General features: G+C 38.1%; 1 protein-coding gene across 4 annotated transcripts in view; it reads right to left on the reverse strand.

The window, feature by feature from the left end:
- Positions 1–10,827: 10,827 nt before the first annotated feature.
- PLCB4 (phospholipase C beta 4) overlaps positions 10,828–23,596 on the reverse strand; it is a 380,701-nt gene continuing 367,932 nt past the window's right edge. For all 4 annotated transcript variants that reach the window (XM_046679316.1, XM_046679314.1, XM_046679315.1 and 1 more), the window contains 5 exons: positions 22,170–22,271; positions 18,098–18,155; positions 17,580–17,666; positions 14,523–14,559; positions 10,828–12,333 (listed from right to left, as the gene is read on the reverse strand). In XM_046679316.1, the coding sequence (XP_046535272.1) occupies positions 12,245–12,333; positions 14,523–14,559; positions 17,580–17,666; positions 18,098–18,155; positions 22,170–22,271 (373 nt within the window). In that variant the 3' untranslated portion in view covers positions 10,828–12,244. The remainder of the gene's footprint in view (positions 12,334–14,522; positions 14,560–17,579; positions 17,667–18,097; positions 18,156–22,169; positions 22,272–23,596) is intronic.

The following is a 23,596-nucleotide window of genomic DNA, read 5'->3' on the forward strand; positions in this document are numbered from 1 at the left end:
CCCCCTGCAGTCTTGTGCATGCTTCCTATGTCAAGCACCTGTGGCTTCTTCCTGAGGGCTTTCTCCAGCCCCAGGAGCTTGCTCAGCCTTGTCTGAGGGTTTACTTTTTGAGACTTCCAGCGTTGCTTAATTGTCTTATTCCCCTTCCTTAGGAGTATACAATGACACTGTGAGTTCTTGGGGAATGGGGGAGCCTCCCAGCTCTCAGTCTGAGGTCACTCCTGCCATTGTTCCTTGTTCCATGGAACATGGACTGGGCTCTATATCTAAGGCAACTCCTTTCCTTCCACAAAGGCTTGTAGGGCAGTCAGGTAGCCTCCTCATCTGAAATTCTGCCACTGACCAGACCCCGGGTTTGGGAATGCCTGTGTCTTTGAGGGCCCTTTATTGCTGCTTCTCTCCGGAAGCTGGAGACCTGGGTTCTCACCACTTGGCTCCTCAGCTCTTGGGGTACCTCCATCTCTTCCCTCTTCTTTACTCAGCTTGAGTGAGCTGGATCAGGGGCCACCAGACTTTCTCTGTAAAGGGCAAGATAATAAACACTTTAGACTTTGAGCTACAGAGTTTCCATCACAACTGCCTGGCCCTGCTGTTATATCACGAAAGCAACCATATCACTCAACCATGGATGAGTATGTCTACGTTCCAATACAACTTTATTTCAGACACTGAAATTTGAATTTCATATAATTTTTATGAGTCAGATAGTTTTCTTTAAAAATTTTCCCAACCACTGAGAAATGTAAATATTCTAGCTCATGGGCCATACAAAATAGGTAGCAGACCAGATTTGGCCAATGGGGCATAGTTTGTGGACCCCAGGCTAGACTTTCAAAGGCAAAGTCCAGTTTAGATTTTATTATGCTGCTGAACTCCTTTTTGATTGGTGTTATTTAAATCAAATTGAATTAACGTTAGAAATGCTCTGGATTTATTAAGTTCTGTGGTTTTATCAACAAATAAATCCTTCTAGGACAGGGATAATATCCCTTTGCATTTTCCCCATACCACCTCCTGTGGTGGTATATATAAATTGATTTATAACAGCACCAAAAGCAAAGGACTTATTATTTGTTCTTTCCTGTGTTATGTGCTGTGCTGTGGGACTCATTCAATCATTTTTGGATTTGAAGAAGACATGATAAAGCCAGCACTATGAGGTTGCCATGACAATTAAATAATATTGTGTCTGTGGCAATGCTTTGTTAACTGTAATTGTAAAACGTCAGGTGGTATTGTGATCGTGGCTTTTAGATATAAGACATGATGATCTTTGTCACAGGGTGGTGGTTCTGTAGAGAAGAGAAGTTTGGAGACTGGAGAATAAATTCTTTATTCTCCCACTGTGTGGCTTTGTGACCTTGGACTCAACAATTTCTCCATCTATACAATGGTGATAACATTCTTGACTTGCCTGTAACATGGGGATTAAATGAGAGAGGCCGTTAAATGCTATAAATATGTAAGATTTAACTTTACCATTCAGGGGTTGTGCTAGGAGGTGAGTGTGTGTGTGCGTGGTTAGGCAGAAATCTAAGATGTCCTCTAATAAATATTCCTGTCCCTTGTGTACATACCCTGTGTAATCCCTTCCTCTTGAGGGTAGGCAGGACTGAATATGATGAATTTCACTTCCTTGATTAGGTTATATTACATTACAAAGTTGAAGGAATTTTGCAGAAGTGATTAAGGTACCAAACCAGTTGAATTTGAACTAATCAAAATGGAGATTATCCTGGGTGAGCCTGATCTAATCAAGTGAGCCCCTGAAGGGGACAGGGCCCTACCTGAAAGAAGAGGGATACAACAGAGAGATTGTGCGGCTAGCCTTGAAACAATAAGCTGCCGTGTTGTGAAGAGGGCCTATATACTGGGCCACGTGGCAAGGAACTGGGGTGATGAGAGTAAAGCATGTAAAAGTCAGAGTAAAAGATAAAAGTCTAGAGCTAGTTGCCAACTGATGTGGCGTGAATCATAAGTTCAGCATCCCATTCTGAGCAGGGCATAATGAAGGAGGGTGTTGTGGGATGCGAGCTTCAGGGACAGGAGATTTCTGAGGTCCACCTTCTCTGCATGGAAGAAAGAAGAGGTGTTTCTTTGGAGAAAGTGGGACTGAAACATGGTAAGTTTGTGCCTGTGTATAGCATGTGGTCACAAAGACAAAGAGAGGACAGCATTTCAAGAATGAGGCAATGGCTGACTGTGTCAAACACTGCTGAGAGATTCAGATGAGCATGTGGAAGTGACCATTGAATGTGGTTAAGTGAAAGTCATCCATATCTTGAACAATGTCAGTGGGCATGATGGGAGTTTTAAAAGTGAATTTACCTTCACATTTATGATCAATTGATATTCAACATGAGTGCCAAGACAATTCAATGGGGAAAGAATAGTCTTTTCAATAAATGATGCTGGGACAGCTAGATATCTATATACAAAGAATGGAGTTAGACCCTTATCTCACATCATATACAAAAATGAATTCAAAATGGATCAAGGATCTAAATGTAAGAGCTAAAAGTATGAAACTCTTAGAAGAAAACAGGCGTAAACCTTAGTGACCTTGGATTAAGCAATGGACTCTTAGATATGACACCAAAAGCACAAGGAACAAAAGAAAAAAATAGATAAATTGGATTTCATCAAAATTAAAACCTTTTGTGCTTCAAAGGACACCATCAGGAAAGTGAAAAGACAACTCACAGAATGGGAGAAAGTTTTTGCAAATCATATATCTGATAAAGGACCAGTATTTAAAATGTATAAAGAATTTCTACAACTCAATAATAAAAAGACAAGCCAATTTAAAAATGGGCAAAGTCTCTGAATAAACATTTGTCCAAAAAAGATATACAAATGGCCAATTAGCATTTTAAAAGATACTTAATATCATTAATCATCAGAGAAATGCAAATCAAAACCACTATGAAATACCACCACACACATACTAGGATGGCTATGATCAAAAAGACAGATATTAACAAATGTTACCAAAGATGTAGGGAGGTCAGAACCCTCATACATTGCCAGTGGGTATGTAAAATGACGCAGCCACTTTGAGGATAACAGTCTTACAGTTTCCCAAAAGTTGAACATACAGAGTTACCTCATGACCCAGCAATTCCACTCCTGGGTATATACCCAAGAGAAATGAAAACATATGCTCACACAAAAACTTGTACATGAATGTTCATAGCAGCATCATTCATAATAGCCCAAAACTGGAAGTAACCCAAATGTCCATCAACTGGTAAATAAATAAATAAAATGTACCATCTTCCTTTAAAGCTTGGTATATTGAAAAAGATGTAATTCTCTCTCTAAAGATATCTAATGAATATTATTAAACATCTTATTGAAACGAAATTTGTCCATCAATCATTAATGATGTATCGACATAATACATTTTTTCAAAAATTTAAAATCATGTCTTCATACACCAGGCAAAAATAATGAAGTGATAAGATTTAAATATTCCTAAAAGGGATTCCTTTGATTATTACTGTGGAGTTCTCAGCAAAATTGGTAATAAACACAGCCATAAATGATCTTTAAAGACACCACTCATCTAACACTTGGGATATGCCCAGAAATGTATGCTCTTTGCATTCAAAATTGCAATGAATTCCCACAGCAGCCCTTTGAGGTATGTGGCATTATGCCCATTCTGCAGATAGGAGGCTCAAATTCGGTGAGGTTAAGAAGCGTGCTCAAAGTCTGCAGCTGGTAAATACCGGAGTTAGGATTTAACCCCTAGTCAGTGTGATGCCACACTGATCAGGACAAGTAGAAATTTCTGTCTCTTTGCTGATTGCAGTTTTATCCATTTCTACTTTCCTTTACACTGTTACTCAACTTTACTGCAGAATCCCTTGGAACTAGTTATGTCCAATTTATTTCTCTTCCAGTTTCTTTTTGGTCTGACAGCTGCCTCTTTTTCTGCGTGGATCTTCCTACTCTTTTCTCTGGCTGTGTCATTTCTTATGCCTTGTCAGAGTCCTGAGTTACTCTTGTATTTGTTCAAATCGTTTTCTGTTGGTAAATCAGAGAGTTGGCTTGGAAAAGGCTGGAAGGGAGGAATAAGAGAACATATTCTGCATGAAACTCTGCTTCCCCTCCCTCAGCACAGGCTTTGCTGCTCTTTCTTTCAGTGGAGCAGCCTCTCCATGGAGGAGAAAAGCATGCTGATTTAATTTTAAACTCAAAACTCTTCTAGATAATTACGGCTCTTAGCTGGTTCCCACTTAGCACCAGGCTTCAGAATAAGCTTTGTTATTTTGGCATAATTCTTTCTGATCTTCTGAATGTATACACGTGTTTTTTCATACTAAGTTATATTTTAATTTTCCCAATTTGATTGTACTGTATATTTTAATTTTTCCCAATTTGCTTTATACCATGACCATACACCTATTTTCCAATGTATTTTTAACATGGTTTTAACTGAGATACATACATGCAATAAAGTACACAAATCTTAAGTGCGTAGCTCCATTAATGTTTACCTATGTAAACATTCATGTAACCACCAACCAGCTCAAGTTATAGACCAGCAGTTCTCAAAATCTTTTGTCTCAGGATCCCTTTACACACTTATTTTTTCATTCTTTTTTTTTTTTTTGAGGAAGATTAGCCCTGAGCTAACAGCCACCGCCAATCCTCCTTTTTTTGTTGTTGAGAAAGATTGGCCCTGAGCTAACATCTGTGCCCATCTTCCTCTATTTTATATGTGGGACGCCTGCCACAGCATGGCTTGATAAGCAGTATGTAGGTCCGCGCCTGGGATCTGACCAAGCGAACCCTGGGCTGCCGAAGCAGAGTGTGCGGACTTAACTGCTACACCACCAGGCCAGCCCCTACACTCTTAAATTTTTAAGAAACTCAAATAAGTTTTTCTTATGTGAATTATGTGTCAATATTACTATGTTAGAAATGGAAACAGAGGAAATTCAAAATATTTATCAATCCAATAAAAAGTCATAATAAACTCATATGTTGATACAACTAATATATTATTAAAATAGCATATTTTAATAACAATAACTACATTTTCTAAAACTGGTGAGAAGAGTGACATTGCTTTCATTGTTGTAAATCTCTTTAATGTCTGGCTTCAGAGAAATCATCTGAGATCTTCCTTTTCATTCAGTCTGTTGTGATGTCATTTTCATTGAGGTATATGAAGAAAACTTGGCTTCTCACAGAGAAGGACTTGAGACAAGAGGACCTAGCAGACTCTCTGAAAGCCTCTTGGGGACACATTGGTCCACAAAAAGATCCTTAGTGTACACTTTGAGAACTAGTTCTATAAACCATTCCCATCATTCCAGAAGGTTCTCACGGAGGGACCACTCTTCTGACCTCCTCCTTCAAGATTAGCATTACCTTTTCTTGATTTTCATATACATGGAACCATAAGGTAAGCACTTTGTGTGGATACATCGTATTTTATTGATTCCTTCTTCTATTGGTGTACATGTGAATTGTTTATAGTGTTTTACTATTATGAATGGAGAACATATTTTTTGGTGAACAGATGCACTCATTTCTCTCGGAGTGGAATTGTTGGAACATAAGATGAGCAGGCAGATGTTTGCTTAACAGACTTACAAGCCATAAAAAATATTTTTATGGTTGAATTTTATTTCAGCATATATTATTTAGCATAAATTATTTAACAATTTCTACTAGAAATATCTAATATATGCCTCTATATTCTCTTTTAAAATGTTGCTTTAAAATCAATGTAACTTCCATATACTTTATATTTCCATTGCTAGACTACTAAATTAAAAATACCTGTTTCCTATTTTATGTGATTGGACAAAGTGATGTGGTAAAGCAAGTCCCCACTTACCTGGATGCCTTCCATTTTTCAGGCGTGTCTAGTCTAGGACCCATAATTCAAACAAACAAATCCAAAAACAACTAGTGAATATTAGCAGCCAAGGCTGTCACATGATGTAATTTTATTGACCATGGAGTCCAAAGGAAGGAAAGAGAAGGTTTAAAAACAAAACATAGGGGGTGGGGGTGGGATAAGAGGGAGGAAGTAAAAGAAGAAGAAAGAGGCATATGTCACGTGACAAAGTTGAAAGCATCAGCAGTCCATGTTAGAGAAAGTGACTAACAGACCCGCGGAGGGTGACAAAAGAAAATAGACATAGACGCAATGAGATGCAAGGGACACCAAACATGGCAGCTTAATAGTCCAGGGTGATTTATTGGAAGAGAAAACTATGTCCCACTCCCATCAGTGGTCCCAGTGGCTTTTTTTTATTAAGTGCAATCTCTGGAGCTCTGAGATGATGTTTTCTTATCTTCACATTCCCAAGGCTTGGCTGTATCAGTTAGCTATTACTGTCACAAAACAAACCATTCTAAAACTTAGTTTTAGTTTTAGACTCCCTAACATCCATTTACTGTTTCTCCTGAATTTATAAGTTGCCTGGGTAGTTCCACTGGTCTGGGAAAGGCTTGGCTAGTCTTAGATGCATGCTCATGCATCAGCTGTCAGCGGGTGGGATGCATGGGGCAACTCAACTCTGTGTTTGCCCATCCACCAGCAGGACAGCCTGCACTTGTTCTCACAGCAGTGACAGAGATCCAAGGGAAGAAACAAAAATGTGCCTCTGCCATGTCATTTGTTGCTCTCCCATTGGCTAAAGCAAATTACATGGCCAAGCTCAGACTTAGGGCAGGAGGGCTACCAAAGGACATGGATTCAGGAAGGCATGAAAAATTGGGACCATTAATGCAACCCATCTACCAGACTGGCATGGCCTAAAACTATAATTACATATACTTTTAAAAAATAGTGTGTTGCTAGTAAAAACTAGTTGAAAGTCTAGAGGACAATAGTGGGCTCCTAGTAAATCTGATCAGTGAATAAAGTTAGTTCAATGCTGAATATACGTCCAGTATAACTATTTGTGTGATAGTCAAGGTCATGTAAGCGAATTCACAATATAGTGTTACAGTTTGTAGAGATCAACATGCTGTGTCACGGGCACCACAATCTAATACAAATACCAAGTTTTTTCTAAGGGAAAGCAAAAGATAGTGTTAAAAGCTATGTGTAAATTTTGAGAAAATTAGATATATACATTGCTTGAAAGGAGTAAACTGCAAGTATTTTGATGGACCAGTATAACATTTCTTCATTCAAATTTTATATCAAAGTTTAGAAACAACCAAGGGTCAAATCCTTTTTTCCCTCGTTTTATTTTTGGTACATTTTGATTTACCTAAAGCTGTTGGGTCATGGTGTGACTAGGTATACAATATTAAATTGGACTCCTTTGGAAGATTTTTCCAAAATTTATCTTGGTGGTGACTTTAAGGCTCTCAAAATTTCCAGGATGAAGCTGCTCGGGGACTGTCCCTTGCCCCAAATTTCCAAGAAAGTAATTTGAGAGGAGAGAAAGAGGCTTTGTACCATTTATTGAGATAAGCATAGTCACCTATTTTTCCTTTTAATGTAAAAGCAATGATGCTGCTATTTTTAACCATCTCCCTGCTCCCTCCTCTAATATCTTTTCATTATTCTAACCTATGAAGCAGAACAATTTTCATGAAATATTATTAAAGAAGATAGCTCATAAAAATTCATCCCAGAGGCACTACACAGGATTTATTATGACATTAAAGATGTAATTATTAAAGTTTGTGCTTGGGATTCTGTTAAATGCAAAGCATCAAGGAGAAGTTGCAGAAAAGTGTGGCCTTCTAAGCTATTGAAGGCTTGGAATGAGGCCCAAGACACCCTCAAAACTGAAATAATGCAGGACATTCCCTCTTCACTCTCCACAGTCACAATTAATGTTGATGGGTCCACACTGTTAAGTGCCTCTTGGCCCACTGTGATAGTCATACTGTTTTGAAAGGACACTAAAAATAAGAATTGAGGAAAATTGGTTTTCTTGACATTGAGAAGTCAAAGCACAAGAAAGCTTATTTTAGCCTTTCATTCAGGTTTTCAAAGACATTCCCTGTCCAAGAGGCTACACAGCCTGTTACCAATCCTTCACTGTACCTCACAGAAAATAATTTAGTCATTTGAACATTATTGACTCCCTGTTCTTCACAAAGCAAATGAACAGAGCCTGGAAAGAAATTAATCTAGGCTGGTGGAAAAGTCATATGCTCAAATAGCTCTTAAAGTGTAAATGGATAAATTCAGAAGGGCAGAATATTTCTTGCTTGGGGAAATGAGGGAGCTTCAGAAGGTGGCATTTTTGGAGATTGCTTTGTAAGGACAGAACATTACGTGATGTGGCTAGCAAAGATGTGTGTTAGACGTCTGTAAACAGGGAACAGTGATAAATCCAGACTGGCTAGGTGAGCAGGCAGGTAAGGGCCAGGAACTGAATGCTGATATCAGTAATTGCAACTTTATTCTTTAGGTGGTGGATAGGAATTCAGCTTTTATGGGCAGAAGAGTAATATGATCAGAGTTGTCATTTTGGGAGATGAATCAGTGTGTGTGTGTAAAGGGATGTGAAGGGCAAAGAAATTCAATAGGAAGTTACTAAAAATTCCGGGTGCTGAGGAATGAGAGAAGTTATAAGGGACGAGAGATTTAGGAACTCCCAAGATTTAGGGTAGATTTCATAGGTTTTATCAACAGACTGGATGTGGGAGCAAATGAAGCAGAACAAGATGGCCCCAGGGTTTAGTGCCCAATATGGATTAAAGTAAACAAATGAGGACAGATGGAGGAAAGGTCTCTATTTTTGATTAATTACATACAATGTGCATGTGGGCCATTTGTTTAACTCTGAAAATTTGAGAGGAAGAACCATAGCTTAGGGGCAGAAAGGTCAAGGCTAAAGTTAAAGATTTGAGAACTGCAGAGAAGTAGAAATTGAAGGCCTGTGATTGGATGAAGCAGCTAAGGGAAAACACACACAGAGAAGCTTCTCTGAAGAGAGGGTGAAAGATTTCTTTCAGTTTTTGAATTGCTTTCAGGGAAGCTCATGGCTAAATTTCAGACCCAACTGCAGAAGTGTCCCTGAGTTAGGTTTTCTGATCTAATGTTTCTTTTGTGCCTCGTCTTTAAAACTTACTCCCTCCCATAAGGCTTGGGATGTAACTTGTATACTATTTTTGAAATACTATATACTTCATGGATTCCAAGATACATATATTTTTCACATTTTAACATCTCTGAAACTGAGATGCGTCTTACAATCACTGGATGGAATGCCATAGTTTAATTGGCAGCATGTTTTCATTCTTTATGGTATATAAAATAACGGTGTATGTTATAATCAATGGTGTCTTAGATTTGATTTGACCTCCCAATGGATTTCCCTGTCTTGGCAATCCGGTGTCTTTTCCATGAAGCTTTTTATCCCTCCAAAATGAGAAGAACAATCTCCTTAGAGAAGCAGCACAGTCCTGTATGGGCATTCCAAACTGGCATGAATGGGCAGCTGAATATCCTTTCTGGGCTGAGAAGAGGGAGAAAGGTAAGAATTGAGATTCAAGTGCCCTGATTGGAACAAAAAGTCCTAGGGGGCAAGATGCAGTAGAAAGCCAGAGAGGCTGGGGGCCCAGTATAAAGCAGGCTTGCTTCTTGCTTCTTGGGGCATAGCTCTATAAAATTGCAGGCCTCCTGGAGAAACCTCCACGGCATTGGAACAGCATGGCGCTAGTAGCTGACAAAGGGGCAGAGGAGGTATTTAAATGATGGACCTGAACTAGCACTTCTGGGTCCCCCACAGCCCACAAAGATCCAGAAGTTCCTGTTTATCTCAGAAGAATGCTGGAATGAACTGAGTCTGGAATGAAGACTGGGCTGAGCAGGGACCTTGGGACGCTGGGATGGAAGGGCCCACTTCGCAGAGCTGCAGTGCAGTTAGGACAGTGCAACAGCGGGGAGACAGATGCTCCTCTCCACTGCCAGAGGACACAGGAGCGTCCCCTTACGCCCAGATGCCAGCTAGGGAAAGAAGCAGGGAGACCTCTTGGACGGGGAGGGAACTCTAACAGGGATTTGACTTTGAAATGATTGAATATGCCTCTGAAGGAAAGTGTTTTTTAACCTGGAAGAGACTGGGTTACTTTAATTGGCATGATTTTTTTCTTTCATAAGTGAAAGTGCAGGATTTGAGTGCAATAGGAACTTACAATTGAAAATAAAACACATCTTTTGTTGTACATTTGAGCTGTGTGTACATTTTAAGCCTACTACGATGGAATCTTCCGGCGGGTAAGATGTCTCAAATACTGAAAGTAATCTGGGTGAAAGAAAAAACAAGCTCTGGATATAACACTGGAACAGAAATACTTCTGGTGGTGTAGGAGGATGAAAAGCCAGTGAAGAAATGATCAGAAAAATGGGAAAACTAAGGGCACCTCTCAGAAGCAGAGAAGAAAAGAGGCAAGTAATGGATTCAGTCAAGGGCTACAGAATGGTGAGCTTAGCTCTTGGAAGAAGCCATTCCATTTGCTGAGGAGGAGCCATTCAGAATCTTTGAAAATTGGCCATCCAAATGAGGTGCTATTTTAAAGTCATAATTTTTCATGGGCTGTTAGTGCTGAAAGATACGTACTGTAACCCCACTGTCTTACATTCCAAGGAAATGTGGAACCAGAGAAACTTCTCAGAAGCCAGTCCAAATTGTAAATATGAGAAAAAGAAAAACAAGGACCTTCCATTTGGGAGTCAACCGGTATCAGCCTATTTTGTGTCACTTGGGGGAAAAAGTGTGTTGTGGGTATGAATAAGCCTCCTTTGAAAATAATGAAGAGATCATTTGTGGAAAAGGCAAAAACGTTACTGGAAAGCATCCTTGGGAGCAAATACTCTGACAGGTTCAATGTGTTTTAATTTTTTATTAGAGAAGTTGGAAGTTTAGTTTCAATATTGACGGTAACATAATTTTCTCTGCTTTGTTCAGAGGAACACACAGAATCAGTTTGTACAAGCATATACAACAATTCAGTTGGTGTTCTGTGTCCTACAATCAGTAATCTGATTAGTTCTAGACTACCGGGTTTCCATGCGCTCCTCTTGGCTTCGGTGGCATGGCTCCATTCCCAGCGGAATACTTCTCATGCACTGTCTGCCACACAACTACAGCAGGCTTAAAGACCATGCAGATTAACACTGTAGCAAATTGTCTTGATATTTAACAGACATAAAAAGGTTATTTCCTGATATGAAATTCTGAAAATCTGCATAAATATTTTTGTGTAAAATTAAATTAGTTATGTATTTTTTTGAAACTAGAACTTGAAGTATCAAGAATGCCCACATAATTCATATACACATATATATAGACTTCTTCATTATGCGAAAAGTCTTGATAGTCAAATTATATTCTGTGCCATACGTTTATTGAACCAGTATTTATTTGGCGTTAGGTTAACTGTGCCTGCACGGATTAGTCTTAATTGGTGCTTGTGCATCATGCAAACATAGTTCTAGGATTCCTGTTTACTAGTCTTGTCATGTGGCAATACTTAGATGATTTTGCTCTATAACAGTGTGAATTAGGAGTATAAATACTTTATACATGGTCACATTTACAAACGTTTGCCAATAACCACTTCACGATCTTTATGGTGTAATAGTGAATTGTAGTATCTGGAATCAGCAGAAGCAATTCCTATAAAGCAAGGTCAGGTGTAATGTGCCTAACAGAGTTCTCCTTTGAGTACTGATGACTTTTGGCACAGGTACACTGTTCTATTTTTCTATGGTTCTAATAATTTCCACAACTTTTACAGGAAATTAGCTCCTTATGGCATGGTAGAGACATGGCACTTACTGATGAGGTAACTTAGCTGTAGAAAAATTCTGCAAAATTATTTGTTTAGCAGATCACCACTTCTGCTGATGAATTTGTAGACAGAGTTGGGTTTTTACTAGTGCATGCGCTCGCTATTAAATTGCTAATGCACTATTTTTGCTGCAGCTCAAACATGTCCTAAAGCATCACAAAGCAGAGTTGTGAACACCAAGCTCATTGACTTGTGATGGGATTTTATGGCAAACATGTTTAAGTTGTATTGTCAGTGGTTAAATTCTGCCTTACTGGAATAGTCAGTTTTGTGGATTTGTAGCTACTTGTGGTTGGCCAAGGAAATTCAATATCCCAAAGGTTAAATCTGTGGTTTCAGGTAACGTCTTGTCTACACACAAAAGGAAACACAAAGGACAACAGCTTTCTTCCATGGAATTTGTGTCCAGAAGTTTGGTAGTGATCTTTTGATGCTGCGTGCTTTTGCTGTGTCAGTTTGCGTTTTGGAGTTTCATACTACTGTTGCTGGTCTGCGGTCCATCTCGGCTTCCAATTTCACCATCTGCTGCATCTCCTTCGCCTGTAACATCAGAAACATGGCCTTACAGGTTGAAATCCTTTCCTGAAGGCATGTAGCATCCCTGGCCTCTTTTCTCCCATGAAACTGATGCTGTCACTATGTCCTTGCTACTCAAAGTTTAGTCCACGGACCAACAGTATCAGCATAACCTGAGACCTTATAAGAAATGCAGAATCTTGGACTCCACCCCAGACCTACTGAGTCTGAATCTGCATTTTAACAAGACCCTCAGGAAATTTTTATGCACATTAAAGTTTGAGAAGGGCTGGTCTACACAGTGCCAGGAAAATCATTTGAAGAGAGGCTGAGCCAGTCACTCGGTATTTAGACTATGTCATGTCAAAATGTTTGATTTAGTTTCTACAGACTACCATGTTGCCTTGACTATGTATAGATAATTTGATCACTTTTAGAATAAGTGTTGCTTGTACACAATTTATTCCCCAAGTAGCCTAAAATTTAATTAAAAGTAATTCCCTCAGACTCTAACTGACACAGAAGTTTAGGTGGGAGTATATCACATTGGTTTGGCTGGAGTATCCTGCAAGTAGAACATTACAGGAAGATGTATGGTTCTTGGAATCCTATCGTCCAAAAACTATGCCTATGGGCTTTCACTTCTCTGCGGTAATTAATTTGTTATAGGCTACCCCAGGAAGGAAGCCATGGTGACTTCAATCTTGTGAATTAAGACTGTCACGAAGACAACCAGCTGGTTTGGGAGGTAGAGAGGTGTCAGATGCGGGGCAGGTTCTGGTGACAAACAGTTGCTTAGCAATGAGGGAAAATCTATGGGTTCATTTCAACTCTTACTTTCCAATTAAATGCTTTTGCCCAATCAACACATATATCTTTTGGAGGAACAATAAAGTTCCCTTGTCCTCTTTTAGTGACACACCACTTTGAAATAAAGGACATTTAAGAATAGAAACATGGATATACAAAGGCATAACGCAGAGAAGGACTCAGAAGTGCTCTGATGTTACTATTCGTGTCTGCTTAGGTACTCCAACTACATGGAAGGTCAGTAGGAGGGTTTGATCAACTCTGGGGATCATATATGGGTATCTGAATGTCCCAAATGAAGTCCTGTTACAAAATTAGTTTAACCCATGGACCATAGTGATTTATTTCCTCTTCTGATTTTTATATTTGGTTTTCAATTTCATTTTGGTGAGGATGGATATAATAACACCAAAGAATACTATCTTTCAGCTTACATTTGAGAAGGATGGATCCCTCTACCCAGATTTTTTTATGCATAAAGTATAGTAATACTCTAATAGAGAAATGAAGAAATGGAGAAAAATATACAAACATGAAACTATGACACAAACAGTATTTATAAGAGATGACAGTGAAACATTATTAGCTCTGGAAATCAAATACTTTTATGTTCAATAATAGTAATAAAGGATTCCCTATGCTTCTCCCCTTTAGCATTTAAAGACAATGTCGAACACAATTTAGAAGGAAGAATCACATGACACTAAAAGATTATTCCAAGAGCCACATTCTCATATGAGCATGACCGTTCATCCCGATTTGCCAGAGACTGTTCCAGCTTATGCCTGTAGTCCTGGCTAGTAAGCAGTCCAGTGCCCCTTTTCACTCTCAAAACTATCCTGGTTTGGACAATCAATTATACAGTCACTTTACTTATGAGGGGTGATTAGGGTCCTTGGCAGACCTGATCTAGCAGAAACCATGACAAGAGTCATTGTGTAATAACATCGTATAATGTTCTGCACGCAGACCATAACTCTGTCATTAAAAACCACCAATGAACTTTTAGTGGGGTGCTTTAAAAATTAATTGCAGTCACTTTAATGTTTGTGGGAGAGCTGACTCTGTGACCCAGCCTTAGCTGTGGCCAGTTCGGATGACAACCATATGTCACTGTTCTTGATGCCTGGCTCTGTCTGCATTAGCGTGACTTGAGTTTTCCAGGTCTGCAATGGGTAATGCTGGCTAAAACTCTGTCAGAAATAATTCTCTAAGGAATTTGGGCATTTCGATTTCAATATTATATCAGAAATCCAAGCATGAAATAATCAAGCTTTTAACTCCAAACCCTTGAGATATTAATTAGTTATGACCAGATGTGAATCATAAATGGATCTGCACCGAGGATACTGACATAGTGGAGAAGGAAAGCAATGTCTTGCTTATCAGAGTTTCAGTCCTACCTTGCGTTTGGGACACTGCATGACAGGATTTCAAAAGCTGTTTGTACAAAAATAGTAATGTCAAAATTGAGTCATACATACAAAACAAATAAAATAAATGAATACTGAAGTGAATTTGAGAAATGAATGCAAAACCATATACAGAAAAGCAAAAAGCTAAGAATAAAACATCAGTGACAAACTTCCCCCGAGTTGACCTCAACAGAAAAAAAGAACAAAACAAACAACCAATGCCTACTGACCCGGACTGCACCTCTGTACTGCCGCAGTGAGCAGGGATCCCTCCCTCTAGAAGACCCCTCACCTCTGTTGATTAAATGATAGGACTGATGACAAGAATCAATTTTTAAAACTTGGGTGTGACAGTCATGGAGCTGTGAATGTTTGAAATGGTACACATCAAGAAGGATGAGATACTGTGTGGCTGGGAGGTCCACAGGAAAATTAAATCAGAAAAACATCCCTGACCTTTAGGGTTTTAAATGAATAATTGGCTGACCAAGTAGACAAGGCCATTAGGTGGCTTAAAAAGGACACAGGTTATGATCCAGAATCAAGACTAAAATATATTAAAACTTGAGTTGTTTCCGCCAGTGCCCTCAGCACTGGTCTAGTTAACTAAGTAAATCCATTCCACGCTTTGCTTTGGGGCGACTGGGAGCACTCATAGTGTAGAATGGCAGGAGAGCAGTAAGAAGCCATAAAGGGAGAGATTAAGGGGGAATGTTAACATTAATTTATCTTTGGCTTAGAAACAGAAAAAGTCTTGGGGTTTAACAATGGTTTGGGTGATTGTTATAAAAGTTTGGGATTGTCTGGAGACAGGGAACTGTTTTCTGCCAATGAAAGGTTTAGTTGGTCATGAAGGGAGCCCTCCTACATAGCTCCAGACCTTGCCTATTAGGAGGGAAAAAACGGAGTCAGTGTTTGTATCTTTTGCCCTGTGCCTAAGACAGTGTTTTCACACACTGAGTAACAGTGAATTGAGAGCTCTCTGACTTTTAAAATTCCAAATATGTATATATATATATTTATGTATTAGAAAGATCTGGGATTAAATTCGTTATGGAAGAGGCCATATTTGTAAAGCAAAGCTTAACACAGAAATTCAAGTCCACATTCTACATTTGCCGGAAGCATCAATATATCTTGAATTTCTTTTCATTGAATCCCATTAAATCTTCATCAAGTCTCAAGCCTTCTCGTGTTCTGTGCTTTCTTAAGCTTCTGTGACTCCAAGTATCAGTTGTGGGTGGTAGACATTACTTATGACATATTGAAAGGCATTATATGAATTTTTGGAACAAAAAGCCACTATCCTTCCAATATGGTCAAATCAGTACAATTATCACTAATCCAATATCTTAATGCAAGAACTCTAGTGCTGTTTGAATTATCCATGTATGGGGATAAAAGTTCACAGTGATTTTTTTATTGTGTACTTTGGTTCTGAGACCAAAACCACTAGGTAACTGTCTTCTCTAGCTCTGAAACACACCACCATTGTAGTGATGAGTCATTTTTAGCACATTTATATTCTTTAGTCAAACTTGTTGCTAAGCAACACAACAATTTCTAAGTAGTTTCTTAATTTAGTTAACTGAAACATCACTGTGCCTTACCTTCATTGTGCCTTCTTCTAAGGCAGCCTTACCCCCACCCAGCCCTGAATCACTGAAGTAGATTCTAATGTTTTGGAGACGGTGGCTTTCGCCTTATTCATATTGTCATTTTCTCCCCAGGAACACTTTCTGAGCAGTGCTTTAAGAGCAAAAACATAAGCTAGGTAACTTGCACCAGAACGTGATGTATCTATGAGTTGGTCAAATGAACTGGACCCATGGGACAATAAACATCTATTGTTCCTCTGGGGATCTGTGGACTGTTCATGAATAGAAGCATTTAGCTAAAAAGGAAATGTGAAACATAACTCAGAAGGATGTTGATGAATAACACTTCTATCCACTAAAAAGTCAAGAATCTGAAACCAGAAGTTGGATTTGTTACCCAATTGTAATACAAAAAAAAGATTTTATGGTTTTATTTTCGCAAAGGTACCTTTTAGTGTAATTCCTACTTAAGTGTTCTTCAACGGAAGCCATTTAGTCTGAAAAATATACTTAAATAGGATTGCCTTATAGATGGAGGGAAATAGGAAAGAACAATGTAGTACAAGTATGTATTTCATCAAAACCTCTTTATAGTTTCTAGATGGAAGTAAATTATCTAGAAATAACAACTTCCAAAACAGCTATATCTGAAGAGCGAAATTTGAACTGAGATAGACTGAATTTTAAACTGCAGCTGAGGGTCATTTGGCTATCTACGCTAGAGGCATTTCCATCACATTGAAATGAGACTGTGGATGGCTGATGGGCTACAGCCCATTTGCGATGGAGCCCACCTGCCCTCCGCTTTAGGTAAACATCCATTTATCTTGGTGTTGGTATATGCCTGATGGCCTCACTAAACAGTTGGATTTTGGATAACCCTTTTTATTTGCGTGTACTTTTTAATTTAGTGTTTTGCCTTGCTGGGAAAACGCACCCAGAGTATGGCATCCACTCTATGGGGTTTGTAGAATTACGGCGGCTCATGACTTTAGGTCCTGCTTGTAAGCCCTAAGAAAGTTTTATAACTTCATTTTTAGATTGAGATTGAAAATAGGTGCTTTCTCTCGTTTGCTCTTAAATATAATATCACTTGCTTCTAGGTTACAAATTATAAAACTCTAAATGAAAATGGAGAAGTCCTTTATAACCTTTGTTTTCTCCTCTCAGTAATGTCATTCTTAGAATCCCCATAATCTCAAATGATCACTTTTGATTCTTTTTTCCCCATGGCCACATTCCTCTCCCGCTTCAAAAAAGAATACTTTCAGTTCATGTTGGATGAATTGGGGAAAATACAGTAATAGGCACCAAATTTTTCCAGCCACCTTTCCATGTCACTACTCAGGTCACTGGCTGTAGCAGAAGGGTCACTGTGGGCCGTGGCATTTGCCTCCCAAAGCTGGCTGGCAGCCTACGTTTTTTTTATGCTTTTTAGGTGAAATACCTGCTCATTCTGTTTCTCTAGGAATTCTAGGTGTTCAAGCTGGACTTTTTTCAGCTGATCCATTTCTTTGGACTGTTTCATTGCGAGCTGCCAAAAAAAAAAGAAAATTCAGATGAACTTCAGGTTGTAATCTTAAAACTTGTGGATGAGGAATGACTAGTAAGCTTACCATTTAAGTAAGGGAGATAATAATAATAAAAAAGAAATAAAAGTAGCTGAAAACTAGGAGAGTTTAAACCCATAATTCTTATTGGGAAGATGTTTCCTGCCAAAATCTTAGAAAATAACAGAGTACTTAGGCATGATTAAAACCTGGCTTCATTTTCTGTATAAAATGGTGCCAAATAATTACCTTAAAGACTTTAGGAGAGATTACTTTAGCTTTCAGGGAGCGATTAGAATGTTTAATGTACAGAAAAATCAAATTAAGCAAATGAGCCAGAAGTCTGATATCTAAGGATGAGTTATTGTTTACAGTTTTTAAAGGAAGAGTGCCAAGAAAAGTATAAAATACTTACTCTCTTTCTTTCTTCCAGAAACTTTTTAGTATTGCTGCTGTTTAACTCCCTGACTCGCCTAAAAGCAACAGGTACAAATGACAGTTGGTATGACATCGAATGGAATTCACATAATATTAACTATGAAAGAGTTATATTCCAGTTAATTATCTGGATGTGATCATCACTTCCTTTTTATTTTTATTATGGAATTTTGAAACATACAATGTACCAAGAAAAATATAAATAACATCTGTGTAGCCATCACTCAGATTAGTCAATACTGATATTTTGCCATGCTTGTCTCATATTTTTAAAAGAAACAAAGTGTTACAGATATAATTAAGCCCCCTTTGTCTTCTCCCTGATTCTGTTTCTCACCCTTCTCTCTCTCCAGGTCTAACCACTATTCCGAATTTGGGTGGACCTTCCCATCCATGTTTTAATATCTTTATTACACATGGATATGTCCACATGTAATATATACAAGTGCTTCTTATACTTTCACATGCATACAAATCACCTGGAGATACTATCAAAACACAGATTGCCAGGCAGAGGGTCCGATTAAGCAGGTCCAGGGCGGTCCTGAGATTCTGCATTTCACAAGCTCCCAGGTGATGTGGATGCTGCTGGACTATATTGTTCTGTATGTTTTCCAAATTTACCTAAATGGTAACATAGTCTGGGTTTCCTTCGATAACTTATCACTTAGCCTTATGTTTTAGAGGTATAGCAATGTTTCAAACTATTCCATTATTTTCATCTGCCGTATGGATTTTTCCATTTATGAATAGACTACAATATTTCCATTTTGCCATTAGTGAAAAGTAGGTTATTTCCGAACAATGCTACGATGATCTGGTGCATAGGGCCCTGCAATACTTGGCACACTAAGTATCTGGTGACTAAAGAAATGAATGAAATGCAGGGCATATCTTCTTGTGCATATGGGGGAAGATTCCTCCAGGTTGCATACCTTGACTTGCAGGTTGGTAGGGAATGAACAACTTCATCTTTACTCCAAAGCCCTTGTCCTAATTTGTACTCCCATTCATAGTATCTGGGTGCTACCCTTTCTCCACGTTTTCCCACTCTGTATATTGTCAGACATTCCCACTTTTGTGTTAACTGGTTGATTTCATGAAATGGCATCATGCTGTTGTTTCAGTTTGCATTTCCCTGATTATTGGTGAGGTGGAGTGTTCTTCATGACTGAATAGGCCTATAACTGATTGAATTTCTGTAATAGTTATTATAGGTCTATTCAGGTTTTCTCCTGTGTCAGTCAGTTTTAGAGATTTACATTTTTCTAGGAAATTGTCCATTCAATCTAAGTTTTCAAATTCATTGGTAGTATTGTAGTCTTGATTTTCAAAATTATTTATTGTATCTGCAGTTATTTCCCTTTTCATTCCTAATATTACTAATTCGTGCTTTCTCTCTCTTTTTCTTTTTGATCGGTCTTGCTGGAGGTTTACTGATTTTACTATTTGTTTCTAATAACAAGCTTTTGTTTTTGCTGATACTCTCTATTGCTTTTTGTTTTCTATTTCAATACTTTTCGCTTTTTAAATTTATTATTTCTTCCCATCTGAGATCTTTGGGTTCACTCTGTTTTTCTAATTTCATATCCTCTTTTAGTTTTTAGCTCATTAATTTTTATTTCTTTTAAAAATATAGCATCTAGGCTATAATTTTCACTGTAATATCACTTTAGCTACCTTCCTTTTCTGTGGTGAGAACATTTAAGATCTACTCTCTTAGCAACTTTCAAGCATATAACACCATATTTTTAACTATAGTCACCATGCTGTACTTTAGATCCCCAGAAGTTTTTACCCTTTAATCAGCATGTTCCTAATTCCTCTAGCCTCCAACCCCTAGTAACTACCATTCTAATCTGTTTCTATGAGTTTGGCTTTTTTTTAGATTCCACATATGTATGAGAGAGATCATACAGTATTTGTCTTTTCTGTGTCTGACTAATTTCACTTAGCACTTAGCATAATACCCTCCAGTTCCATCCATGTTGTTGCAAATGGCAGAATTTCCATCTTTTTATGGTTGTATAATACTCATATATATTATGTTATTATACATAGATATAATATATATAAAACATTTCCTTATCCATTAATCCATTGATGGACACTTAGGTTGTTTCTATGTCTTGCCTATTGAGAATAATGCTGCAATGAATACAAGGGTGCAGATATCTCTTCTCGATAGTGATTTCATTTCCTCTGGATATATATCCTGAAATGGGACTGCTGGATTATATAGCAGTTCTAGTTTTAATTTTTTGAGGAACCTCCATAGTGTTTCCCATGGTGGCTGTACAATTGACATTCCTCCCAACAGTACCCGGGGTCCCCTTTATCCACATCCTTGCCAACACTTGTTACCTCTTGTCTTTTTGGTAATAGCCATTCTAACAAGTGTGAGGTGATATCTCACTGTGGTTGTGATTTGCATTTCCCTGATGCTTAGTGATGCTGAGCCTTTTTCAATTACCTGTTGGCAATTACCTGTATGTCTTCTTTGGAAAAATGTCTATTCAGATCCTCTGTCCATTTTTTAATTGAATTATTTGTTTTTTTGCTATTTTGCTACTGAGTTGTATGAGTTCCATATATATTTTGGATATTAACCCCTTATCTGACATATGGTTTATAAATATTTCCTCCCATTCCATATGTTGCTTCACTTTGTTGATTGTTTCTTTTGCTGTGCACTTTAACTACACATTGATAAACAGTGCCTGCATTGTCATCCAGTTATAAATATTGTGTAATTTCTGTTGAAATGTCTTCTTCGACCCAAGACTAGAAGTGTTTTTCAGCTTCTACGTCTTTCTTAGCTCTCTGATTATAAATTTTTAATTTTATTTCTCAGTAGTTGATTAGGTGGATACACACACACACACACAGTGTGTATTTAGAAGGTAGCTATTTAGCATAGAGAAATTATTTTTGGAAAAACCAGCCATTTATAGATGGTTTAGAACCACCTACCACTGGATACAAAGTTATAACAAGGAAATTAAAAGACATTGCTAATTAAGTTATTACTAACTCAGAATTTAAGATAATTTGACCTCAACAGGACTGAAGTCCATGTTGCAACATATTTAAAAAATTGATTAAGAGCTATTTAATAATTAGCACATTTATTATGTTGAGTTCTATATTTCACTTTGGAGAGTCTAAAATAGTTCAAATTAATGAGGATTTGTTATGGCTGTAATATTTTATGTTTTTGAGCTAAAGTGGATGGTGTCATTTCTACATATATAAGGCCCTTAAAAAAAGTTCCTTGTCTGAGAATAAGATCCAGAGGATGGCCCTTTGTTTAAATAAAAAAGACCCAAAAATACCACAACATGATAGTACAAATAAGCATTGATTAAAATGAGTATTAATCTCTCTAGAGAGACACATATGACATTCCGCGTCAATTGGGAAATTTAGCCAAAGTGTTGAAAAGGCAATTCATTTCCAGGTCAAATTACTGTGGAATTCCATATCCCATTGCTGGCCCATGAATTCCAAGCCATATTTAATCCAACAAAACTTCAGCATGAGAATGCACTAGATGGTATTATGCTTTATACATTATCACATTTCAAGTTTAAAATTACTCATTATGGTTAATAACCGAGATGTGTTTTAAAAACCAATGAAATTGGGGTAGCTGGACAGCAACTGTAGCCTGTCTTTCTACATGCTGCTGGGAGAGCTGATCCATCCAGAATGGGCTTACACTTGAGTAGGTGAGATGCATGCAGAATGGCTCAATGGAATGCGGGAAGGGTATTTTGGAATTATATTTATTTTTATGCCATATTTTATACAATTTTGTGTGTAAATGAGTAAACATATATTGAATGTAAATTTATTTTACTGGTGGTAAATTGTTCTACAGCAATAATAATAAATCTTCAGAGCAGTTATAATAGCGGAATTCTTAGTCAAAACCCACAGGGTTTTGTATATCTCGAAGGTGAATACGTGCGTGTACACACACAAACGCTGTTGAGTCTATGTCTTCAAGTCGATGCTACACCCACAGTGAGCATCCTGAGACTTACCTTTCCCGTTCTGCTTTATTCTTGATAGATTTATCTTGGCTGATGGCCTTGCTATTTTCCATAGAAATCTTAGCCTGGTGTGCTCTCATTTCTTTGCTTTCCCTTTGCATTAAAAATAGACAGACAGGGAGAAGGGGGAATGGGGCGTTAGTGTTTCACGGGTACAGAGTTTCAGTTGGAAAAGATGAAAAAGTTCTGGAGAGAGTTGGTGGTAATGTTGCACGACACAGTCAATGGACTTAATGGCATATACTTAAAAAGGGTTTAAATGGTAAACTTTATGTTATGGATATTTAACTTTAAAAGAAAAATGAAAAAATAAAAAACAAATCCCACATGTGACAGTAGGACTTGCTTCATGTTTTTTTCATTATTGAGCTCATTGAGTTATTTTGGATTCTGAGAAAAGGACGGAAGGAGCCTCAATCCATGAGGATGCTTCTCCCTGCGGCAGGGGGCCACCTAGCGTGAAGTAATGGTGATGGATGGGGAAGAAGAGACATTATGTTTGTCCATAACATACAAGGATTTTCCAGCTCTGCCTCATGTTTTTTGGGATCAGATGGGCCTGGAAGAGAGAGAGAGGACATTCGAACCCTCACAAGTGACCTTCCTGTTTTCTGACAGCCCATGGGCAAGAAGGGGCCTAAGGGGTTTCAAATGAGCACAGGAAGTAGAAAAAAGGATGTCTACAGTTGACTGTGCACTGTGTGTGCAAATGCATGTGTGCACATGACAAAGACTGATATCTTTAGATTATTTAGGTGTACAGTAGAGGTATACAATTCAGAATACTCGAACGAATATTACTAACAAAGAATTTTTTCTGGACCCTATGGAGATCTCCTTGAAGCACTGTCTGGAAACGAGACACCAAGGAGTCCAGTGTTTGCGCCGCATCAAAGGGGATGGACAAGGCTGGAACGGAGAGTTCTTCAGTTAGTGACCTTTGGGTCACAGAGGCAGGAATCTGTACACAAACTCCCGGGCCCAAGAAAATGGCTCTCAATTTCTTCCACAACTTGGTAGTAAATTGACCATTTCTTTATTCACGCATTCAACATGTACTTATCAATGACCAAATGTTGCTGACAAGTGTTAAGAAGGCAAGATTTCAGCCATGAACAATAGCCATGATGGTGGAAAAAACCAACAACCAACAACCACGGGGTGCTTGAGAAAAAGCTTCAACACTGCTATTGCTTTGAATAATAGCCCTGCCATGGATTTTTTTTTTTAAGGTAAAGTAGTAATTAAGTTACGGTCTCCTCAAATGACTTCCCATGTATTGGCAGAATTGGTTTACTTTGTTTTTCTCTTTGGGACAATGCCTACTGTTGCGGGCTAATTTTTTTTTTATTCAACTACAAGAAAGGTTAGAAAAGAGTGTTTTATTCTGTGAAGTATCTTTGAATAAGGGTAGACAT

Source organism: Equus quagga, chromosome 12 (genome assembly GCF_021613505.1).
Source record: "Equus quagga isolate Etosha38 chromosome 12, UCLA_HA_Equagga_1.0, whole genome shotgun sequence".
Taxonomy (NCBI): domain Eukaryota; kingdom Metazoa; phylum Chordata; class Mammalia; order Perissodactyla; family Equidae; genus Equus; species Equus quagga.